The following is a 9986-nucleotide window of genomic DNA, read 5'->3' as shown; positions in this document are numbered from 1 at the left end:
TATATATATAATATGACACTCTTAAATAGTAAAAGGATTAAAATCCAAAACGTCTTGTTAGAATGAGGGCCTCCAGCTGAATTTTTAACTCCACTAACAGTCTTGGCATTAGTTGCTGTTTAGGACTTAGGTTAATTATTTGGTGAACTTAAAAATAATTAGAAAGAGAGATGATGCTGAAATGTGACGATGAAAGTGTTGGAAATGTAAAAGGGTTAAGTAGGGTTTAATATCGCATTGGAGTGGGAGCAGGGAAACACAACGCAATCTTCACTCTTGGGTTTAGCGGAGCAAGATGTCAGTTTACCGGCTGCTTCTCCGGCGCGTGGCCGTAGCCCGCCCCATGTTCTCTCTGACCCAAACCCGTTCCTACGCCTTCTCATCCGCCGAAGAAGCCGCGGCCGAGCGGCGGCGACGGAAGCGGCGTCTGCGCATCGAGCCTCCCCTGAACGCGATTCGACCTCCGCCGCAGCAGGGCCCTCCGCGCGACCCGAACGCCCCTCGACTCCCGGACTCGACCTCGGCGTTGGTGGGGCCTCGGCTGAGCCTCCACAACCGCGTGCAGTCCCTGATCCGCGCCGGCGACCTGGAGGCGGCGTCCGCCATCGCCCGGCACTCGGTGTTCTCAGTGACACGGCCGACCGTGTTCACCTGCAACGCCATCATCGCCGCCATGTACCGTTCAGGGCGCTACGAGGAGGCCATTGCGCTCTTCCACTTTTTCTTCAAGCAGTCGAACATCGTCCCGAACATCGTGTCCTACAACAACGTGATCAACACCCACTGCGACCAGGGCCGAGTGGACGTGGCCCTTGAGGTGTATCGGCACGTGGTCGCCAACGCCCCCTTCAGCCCCTCCCCCGTCACCTATCGCCATCTCACCAAAGGTTTGATCCATTCTGAGCGCATTTCGGAAGCCCTGGACCTCTTGCGCGAGATGCTCTCTAAGGGCCACGGTGCTGATTCCCTCGTTTACAACAATCTCATTTCTGGCTTTCTCCATTTGGACAATTTCGACAAGGCCATCGAACTCTTCGACGAGCTCAAGGAGCGTTGCCTCGTCTATGATGGCGTTGTCAATGCCACTTTTATGGAATGGTTCTTCAGCAAGGGCAGGGACAAGGATGCCATGGACTCCTACAGGTCCTTGTTGGACCGCCAGTTTCGGATGACCCCTGCCACCTGCAATGTCCTGTTGGAGGCCTTGCTTAACCATTCCAAGACCTCTGAGGCTTGGTCTCTTTTTGATAACATGTTGGACAATCACACCCCTCCCAATTTCCAGGCTGTTAACTCTGACTCCTTTAATATTATGGTCAATCACTGCTTCAAGCTTGGAAACTTTGAGCTTGCCCTTTCTACTTTTAAGAAGGTTGGATCCAAGCCTAACTCTAAGCCCTTTGCCATGGATGTTGCCGGCTACAACAATATCATTGCTAGGTTTTGTGAGAATGCGATGCTGTCCCAAGCCGAGACCTTGTTCGAAGAACTCTGCTCTAAATCTTTGAGCCCCGATGTGCCCACTCATAGGACCTTGATTGAAGCCTACTTGAGAATGGACAGGATCGATGATGCTCTCAGGATTTTCCACAGAATGGTTGATTCTGGTCTCAGGGTGGTTGCTACCTTTGGTAACACCGTGTTTCATGAATTGATTAAGAATGGTAAAGCCATTGACTGTGCTCAAATTTTGAGTAAAATGGGAGAAAAGGATCCCAAACCTGACCCCACTTGCTATGAGGTTGTAATCAAGGGACTCTGTGCTGATGGCTTGTTGGACAAAAGCCGAGAGCTGCTGGATGAGGTTATGAGGTATGGTGTTGGGGTCACTTCTTCCTTGCGGGAATTTGTGACTGGGGTTTTCAAGAAAGCCGGGAGGGGTGACGAGATTGAGAGGCTGCTAGATATGAACAGATTTGCATACACTCCTCGTCCATCCCCACCAAGACCTGCTTACTGTCCACCGCTGGTCAGGTCCCCCTCGCAAATGGCAGCAGGGGCAGCACATAGCCCACCTTCTGGGTTTCCAACACGAATGGCAGCACAGCAGCATCCAACACCTCCTCCTCAAATGACAGGAGCACGTTATCCACCTTCTCAAATGGCTGGAGCAGCACATAATCCACCTTCTGGTGCTCCACATCAAGTGTTTGAGCATCAACGCCCGCCACTGCCTTCTCAAATGACAGGAATGCATCAACCTTCATGGGGATTATCTCCTCCAATGACTGGACCTCATCCTGGATCGTCACCTAATACAGGACAGCCTTACCACCCTAATGCATCTGAACATCATCCTCACGTGAGCAGGGTAGCCCCGCAAATGACAGCGCAGCATTATACACCATCTGGACCTTCACCTCAAATGGCAGGACATCAGCCTTATGGAACACCACGTGGGCCCCAACAATGGGCAGAACGACAGTATCCGCCATCAGGGTTGTCTCCTCCAATGGCAGGACAACATCATCCACTAGCTGGACCAACTCCTCCAATGTCAGGATGGTCTATTCCTTCGAATGGAGCATCAGCTAAAATGTCACCGCCATATCATATATCTGCAGGACCATCTTCTCAGGTGACTGGACCATATCACCCATCATCATCAACCCCTCCTCACTTTGAGGAATCTCATCAACAGCAATCAGAAGTCCCTGAACAGGTAGCAGCTTAATTTTTGGGCTTCAAGTCAATTCTTAATGTTACTGGTTCTCTTTTGAATTCAGAGAAGAGTTGCTCTATGATTGCGATACCCTGAGTGTCTCGTGAACACCAATTTCTGCCGTTTGGAATCAACTAGGTATTTGTGAGTTTATAGATGAAGATGGAAGAATCTACATTGACATGTTAGTCCGTAACATGTAATGCAGGTCTTGTATGACATGTCATTTTAATTTATTTTTATAAATCAACCTCTAATATCAGTCATGGATATTTATATTTTTTGTACTGCCATTGATATTCTTCCACATATTACCTTCAAAGAAATGTTAAGTTTTTGGCCTTTAAGAGCCTATATTTAGATTATCTACTGGATATTACTTTTGAGCTGTATTTGGAAAAAAAGAGTTTGAAGGAGGTAGTGTATATTTTTTTTAGAATTTGAATTTTAAATTGACCAGCAATCGACATTTCGTAAGAATTTGGAATCATTATAACAAGGTGGAATTTTAAAATACTGTGCCCTCTCCCTCTGTTGCTCTCATTGCTTCAATCAGTGACACCTTCTGTAGGAACGATGACATTTTTTTCACAGGCTCATAAAAAATGCCGTTGATACCGCTGTTTTATTTTGTCTCATTAGACCTTGTTTTTTCTAAGTTTAGACTAATTGAACTGAATCCATTATTGTAGATAGAGAAGTTTCATTACTCAATAGAGAACTAACTATGAATTTGTGAGGCTCAAAACCCACTGTAAAGCTTTGGCGCAGATCCTATGCACATTGATTTTAAAATGCATGTAGCACATATGTTTACCCTATAGCATAAGGATATGGATGTGTATGTGTGGTAGGTATATGCCTGTATGGATATGTATAATGTCTGGGAATGGGAAAAGGCAGATTTTTTCAAAAAGTTGAAATTGTACTTAAAATGAATATTGCTTTACCTTTGGATTTGATCGTAACCCTCTATTTGATCTCATTGTTATTTTTATTTTTATAATTTTTGGCTCTGTTTGGAAGTCCTAGGCACAAGCGTTTGGTTTTGCTCATGGTACACTATATGACAACTGTCAATCCCCTGCTGCCTGCACTTGAGGAAGTGAAAATATAGTCCTTTTCCCTAATATTTATTTCGTGACTGTTGGGAAACGCAAAACCATTTTGATCTAAAGAAAATGGGGCATTTTCAACTTCAGACATGCAAGCCCAAAAGAGGAAAGCTGGATGATAGAAAGAGGAAATAGTTACCTCCATGGACTTTCAGACTATGGGGGAAATATTATAAAATTATATTAACCATCAAACTTCAATTAGTATTTCCATGACAGCACATGCACTTTGTAATTCATTTTTGGTACTTGTGGGTCTGTAGTATGTACGAAATTGGCATTACAATTATTATTTTTATCAGTTTTGTACTTGCTTTAAAGCGAGAGTTAGAACTTAAAATAGGTGTTTTTGTGACAATCCAGTGTACAGATTGGACTAGAGATTCTTTTTATGATTAAAAGATGGTCCTTGCCGAGTGTCTTTTTATCTAAGTCTACCTTAATTTATAAGCTCTTATTGTCTGTCTGTCTAATTAATTTCTTTAACTAATATTTGTTTCTCTTCTCATGTTGACATGATTGCAATTCTGCCTTTCTTGATTCTTGAAAAATGATGAATGATTTTAACCACGTGTAACTGCTAGTTAATAATGCTCAATACACCAATGTCATTTCTCTAACAGCCATTTTTTATTTTATCTTGTGATGCATCCACGATTCACAAGGCACAAAAATAATCATTCAAAGAAATGTGTTGTCCAAAAAAAGTAAAAGATCAACTGAATGTTGTATCCGATAACAGCAGACAGATATACCAAGAATAAGGTGTAGAGCTAATTGGAGCCGAGAAAATTTTAGATTGATTCATACAAGCAACCGATTTACATTGACCTTCACGGATGAAAAAAATCTATGCCTCGCATTTTTCTGCTGCCATATAAACAACTCTATACCACCCTATGTACACCAATATTTAAGGAAATGAATAGCTTGATGACAAACCGAAAGTAAAATGATGGTAAAGGAAGCAATGTTCTGCAAACACTTACGAGTTCCCACACCTGAGATATCAAATCAAAAGCACTAAGACTACAAACCAAAATCGGATGCCATGTGACATGTGTCAATCAGAAACGCTGATTATGAACATGGACACTGTACTTGGATTTTGATCAGTTAAAGCCTCACAAAATACACTAATGACTCGTCTTGTTTGCCTGTTCATGTGAATCAATCCAACATTTGTCTCCCTGCTGCATCTTTCCACCTTTTACCGAAAACCTGCATTCCAATGTATGACTGCATACTTGACTGCATGGTAGTATATTGCTTTGTCAAATAAGGTTGAGAATTGGAGCTAAAGGTGCATAAATCTACATTATCCTATGTTACTTACTTTAGCTCTATTATCTCCTGGGGAGTCTGATTGCACCTGCAACCCAAAGGACAAAACCCTTTATTAATAATTAGACTCTGTAAAATCAAAACACAGTTATATTTACCTGGACCTGCAAACAAATGAGATTTAATTCAAACATTTTAAAGTTGATAGTAGTGCATTACTACAAGCATAACAAATCTTTATGCGACCATTATCTTCAAGTTACACTGCATGTAGAAATGAAAATCACTTGCCTCGTTGCCAATTGAGTCCCCAAGAGGACCCAGATGAACTATGTACTCAGAATAAACCACACCAATATTTCTCATGCAATCACCCTGAAATATTGTCGAGAGATGAATAACAACCACATTGGAAGGATTTGGTAAAAAATGAATAGGTTCTTGTGGTGCAAGCAAGTTACCTGTGCACAATAGCCAAGCTGCCTGTCCTGTCCCAGGCATGGATTAAGTCATTTTGTAGACCGAAAGATTATTACATGAATATGAATACATAATCACAAAAGAAGAAATCATGCTGAATTCTGTTGAGATTCAAATCTGATTTATATCTTTCTGTTATTATCAAATTTGTTTATATCTTTCCGTTATTATCATTCTTGTTTAGTTACTATTTTTATTTGTATCAGTTTTGATATCAGATTATCTCATCCCTATAATCAAGGGATTGAGTAATTATTCGATTCTAACTTCATCATTATAAATAATATGGCTGCGATATCTCACTTGCCTCTTCTATAACAATAGATAAATACCTACCAAATAATCAACAGGTCATACACGAGGCATAAACTAATCGCCATAAACAAAAAAAGAAAAAGAATTTGCCACTTTTCATCTAATATAGTCAACTTAGACCTCTAAATTTATCCAAGTCTCCCTGAGAAATTTTATAAAATAAAAAAATAAAAAAGAAAAAAAGGCTTACCTTTTGGTGTCAATATTATCAACAAGAACAAGGAGGTCCTCATCCCAAAGAAATACGTAAATGTATTCAGCAACTATGTCTGGATGCAAAAACCGTTTCACAAACCACCTATGCCATCATATAGCACTATTTCACTCAATAATTATTCACGAATTTAATCTTCAGAATAGGTTATGAAATTTTTGTCTCAAAATTATCAACAAGAAGGTCCTCATCCCAAAGAAATACATAAATGTATTCAGCAACTATGTCTGGATGCAAAAACCGCTTCGCAAACCACCTATGCCATCATATAGCACTATTTCACTCGGTAGTTATCCATGAATTTAATCTTCAGAATAGGTTACTAAAATTAAGGAAAACAAATTCACTCAATAGATTATACCATTTTGTTTGATTGATAGCAGATACAAGTACGACACAACTACTCCAAGCTGAACTCTTCCATCCATCCACAAAACCATCATGGTGAAAAAGAATCACAACAAAGTCACTTGACAAGAACCACCATCAGCAATATGAGTCAGCAGATATAGTGAGTATTAGATCAAAGCCAAATTGTATCAGTGAATAAATAATCACCTTTTCAACAATTTTGTCGACAATTTCTTTCTGCTTAAGTCCTACTGTCATAGCCAACAAGTTCAATGGGCGCTTTAAAATACTCTGTAGCCCAAAAATAAAAATTGAAAAAGTGATGCATAGAAATAAAATTAATAAAGTAGACATAATCAACCTATAAAATTAGCAGGATTTTTACTAATAGATCCAGATCAGAAATAGGTAGAGCAACAGATATTTATTACAGAAACCACTCTGATCAGTATCAGTATGATGCAAAACCAGAGATCCCAAATGACATGATGTTCTAACTCCCAGGTATTCAAGAGCTCTCCCTTCCAAGGCCAACTTCCTTCTCGCAACCCTCAACTGACTCAAACGAACTCCCCTTATTCCCTTTAATTACTGATTGATTGAAGAATACAAGCAGTTCTTCTGTCATTAACAGAATTGGGTCCTAATCCCCTAGTATTCCTCTTATTTCCTAAGCTAGACCCTTTTAATCAGTGGATCTTTGTTAAGCAACCATATGTTACTAAAGTTTATTTATATTAGGAAAGAACAAAGAGAGGCAATCAAAGAGAGCCAAATGCTTAATGTAAATGATCACATGAAAGGCAATCAAGGGAATCAAGAGGGAAACTTGACTTGTATGCCTATAAGACAGGGGATTGAGTGAAGAGAGAGGCAGGGAATAAGTAGAGGACAGTGACATAGAGTGCAGGGTCTCTTGAATACCATGTGTTGTCTTTTTTCGTTTCAGTCTTTATTGTTCATTCATTGTAATTCTACCCACCAGTAGTCATACCATATAGATATTAGATACCAGTAATATAGCCACAATACTATGCTCCTTTCTTTTGAATTCATCATGCTACTCATAATCTTATACATAAACATTTTCTGAGAGCAAGATTTATGTTTTTTTAAGGCATAAGAAAATAACAAACTATTCCACCTAACGTAGCAAGTTACTGTTATCCTCTAGTCTGATCTGCACAATCTGGCAATTTACAAAACAAATACAATTGTTCACAACATGCAAGTCATCATTTTCTTTCAGCAACACCTCATCATTGTGCACACTACCATTCTCCCAGAACGGGAAAGCACATTTTAAAAATAAAAATAATTGTACAGTTGATTAGCAACATTTTATTTTGTGATGCATAAGATTAACACTATAAGAGTCTTAAGTGAATTTCTATAGAATAAGTGAAGGAGTAGAATTAAGCACACATTTCACATACATTATCTTTACCAGAGTCCCATAAGGGCTGCATTTCCAAGTTAGATATTCTAGCAATAATTCCTTCAGGCACTGCCTCACTTCCAATGCTCAAATGTACAAATACCATCCGGCAGCTTACACTTACCATCCGGCAGCTTACACTTACCACCCAGTTCAAGATTCCACTACGAATCTTCGATGAAATATGCAGACCCATGAAACCCCACTGGCAAATCTTCCATGAAACCCACCAGCAAATCTTTGACCACAACGTGTCTACACCTCTAACACATCTGACCACTTCCTTCAACGGCCCACACACCCAACATCATCACAAACACCATCAATTTCCAGTACCATCAATTCAACAAAACCCCCCCACCACCCAACAAGAAGGCAAAGAAAACATGCAATAGAGAAGTTCAGAGAAGAAGAGAGAACACTTGATAATTGACTGAATCTGAATTGAAATTTTAAAATGATTCTTCTTCGATACTCATCCTCAGTCTAGGTGAGTCTCTGCTCCATACAGCATCATGCCATTTCCAATGAATAGAAAAAGGCACAATTGAGAAACACTGAATGAATGAATAGTGACCCATAGTGTTGAAAAACATATTCAATTGTATTGTTTATTGATATTGATATGCTATTCTCTAGCAGAGAACACAAAAATCTCTAACAACATCTGTACAGATGTTACAATGCAAAATGATTTTGTAGTGAAGTTGTTAAATTCTCTACCAAAATGTAGAGACCGAAAAAATAAGTAAAAAAAATCAAGTCTCCTAGTTGTACACTAAAAAAAAAAAAAAAAAAAAGGTTCAAAAGTTCATGACTTCTGAAGAAAGGTTAAGCAAGGGCTCGAGTGCACTTGGATCAAACTTGCGAGCAAAGAGGTAGCAAATGGACGTCATCTCTGAATTATATGGACAAAGGGAACCATTGTTCCTAATAGACTGTAAAAAAGCAGCAGTTATATTAGCTCTCCCAAAGGTTGCAGGATGAGGGCCCAGCATTGACCAGTCAACCCAAGTGACAGTTCTGTTAGAATTAAGCGAACCATGGAACATGTGGAGGAAGGTAGGGATGTAATGTTCATCAGGGTAGCAAGCAGGCTTACAGTATTTGCGGAAAAGGGAGTAATATTTGGTGTCGGAGACAATATAAACAGCGAGAGAACGGTTGAGTTCAAACCACTGAGAGCCCTTGCGCCAGTGTCGAAGATGAATATGAGGAAGCATGTGGCGACTGTAGCGACCGCGGCCATAACGAGTAGGTTCATCATAAGATTCAACAAAGCTGAGGGAGGAATGAGTGAGATAACGGTAAACAGTAGGGAAGTCGTAGACAGGGATGCAAGTCTCGGAGAGGAGAAGAAAGCGTTCATTGGAGAAGTCGAGAAGGGCATTGGCTAAAAGGCGCCTCTCGGCATCGGCGAGGGTAAAGGTACCCCAAGAAACATCCTGGCTAGGGATGTTGCGGAGGTAGAAAGGGGAAGAGTGGGAGATGTTGAGAGTGTAGCGGGGAGGGGCATGGATGTAGATGCTGAAGAGAGAGGAGTGGCCGTGGAAGAAACGCTCCCAGAGGGGCAACATGGGAAGGGGACCCCTTGTGAGGAACATGAAGGCCACCTTGGGGACTCTGGCGTAAGGGTACGATTCTTTCTTCGGCATAAGAGAAGCCCTCCAGAACAGTTCCTCGTCGGAAAACCTGTGGGACAGGTTAAGGGGATGAAGGAAGCTCTCAAGCTCATCATTCTCAGATGGAGATGGAACGTTACGCACTGATATGTACTGGTACGGCTGCGATATCAAATTCTGGCTATTGATGTGAGAGCTTGTTGTCAGACCAATCACCACTCCTCCCGCAAACACCACCAGAAATGTTACGAGTTGGGCCAATCTCAGAAGCCCAGCGTGCTTCTCTCCTCCTGATCCTCGATCTTGATCTTGATCTTTCTCCCTCCGACCCATGGCATCCAATCCAACTCTCTCTCTCTTTCTGTTTTCCAACACCGCCGCAGATCAATTTCCACATTCCACAGACGCCTCTCCCGATCGCCTACATCTCTTCTCTTTTTCTTTTTCATTCCCCCTTCCTTTTCTCGCTTTTCTTCAACCGTGCGATCTGCCACCTCGACCCTAG

The 9986-nt window shown here is 41.1% G+C and overlaps 2 protein-coding genes across 16 annotated transcripts; one reads left to right on the top strand and one right to left on the bottom strand.

The window, feature by feature from the left end:
- The first annotated feature begins 67 nt into the window (after window positions 1-67).
- LOC114379587 (pentatricopeptide repeat-containing protein At1g10270-like) lies at window positions 68-4204 on the top strand. The gene is made up of 2 exons (XM_028338272.1): window positions 68-2662; window positions 3689-4204. Exons 1-2 carry the CDS (start codon window positions 296-298, stop codon window positions 3692-3694), a joined length of 2373 nt encoding a protein of 790 aa, XP_028194073.1. The 5' UTR covers window positions 68-295; the 3' UTR covers window positions 3695-4204.
- Window positions 4205-4471: 267 nt separating this feature from the next.
- On the bottom strand, window positions 4472-9986 carry LOC114379589. Of its 15 annotated transcripts, none has more exons than XM_028338276.1 (8): window positions 7858-8617; window positions 6629-6712; window positions 6432-6487; window positions 6047-6154; window positions 5523-5544; window positions 5353-5436; window positions 5114-5149; window positions 4472-5028 (listed from the first exon to the last, which is right to left on the bottom strand). In XM_028338276.1, the coding sequence occupies exons 1-8, from the start codon at window positions 8053-8055 to the stop codon at window positions 4948-4950; spliced, it is 669 nt and encodes a 222-aa protein (XP_028194077.1). In that variant the 5' UTR covers window positions 8056-8617; the 3' UTR covers window positions 4472-4947. The 15 variants fall into 15 exon arrangements, 2 of the variants coding, with proteins under 2 accessions (XP_028194077.1, XP_028194079.1); XM_028338278.1 differs by having other exon boundaries at window positions 4472-4998; XR_003659530.1 differs by having other exon boundaries at window positions 5114-6539; window positions 7858-9986.

This window comes from Glycine soja, chromosome 12, assembly GCF_004193775.1.
Source record: "Glycine soja cultivar W05 chromosome 12, ASM419377v2, whole genome shotgun sequence".
Taxonomy (NCBI): domain Eukaryota; kingdom Viridiplantae; phylum Streptophyta; class Magnoliopsida; order Fabales; family Fabaceae; genus Glycine; species Glycine soja.
This window is presented reverse-complemented; position numbering and strand designations above follow the sequence as displayed.

What these genes read in the sequence shown, in the direction of transcription:
- LOC114379589 (XM_028338276.1), bottom strand. Translation starts at nt 8,055, where the DNA reads ATGGGTCTGCATATTTCATCGAAGATTCGTAGTGGAATCTTGAACTGG. An exon ending in GCTATCAATCAAACAAAATG is followed by an intron (nt 6,155 to 6,431) that starts GTATAATCTATT and finishes ATGATGGCATAG; the next exon opens with GTGGTTTGTGAAACGGTTTT. An exon ending in AGCTTGGCTATTGTGCACAG is followed by an intron (nt 5,437 to 5,522) that starts GTAACTTGCTTG and finishes ACAATATTTCAG; the next exon opens with GGTGATTGCATGAGAAATAT.
- LOC114379587 (XM_028338272.1), top strand. Translation starts at nt 296, where the DNA reads ATGTCAGTTTACCGGCTGCTTCTCCGGCGCGTGGCCGTAGCCCGCCCC.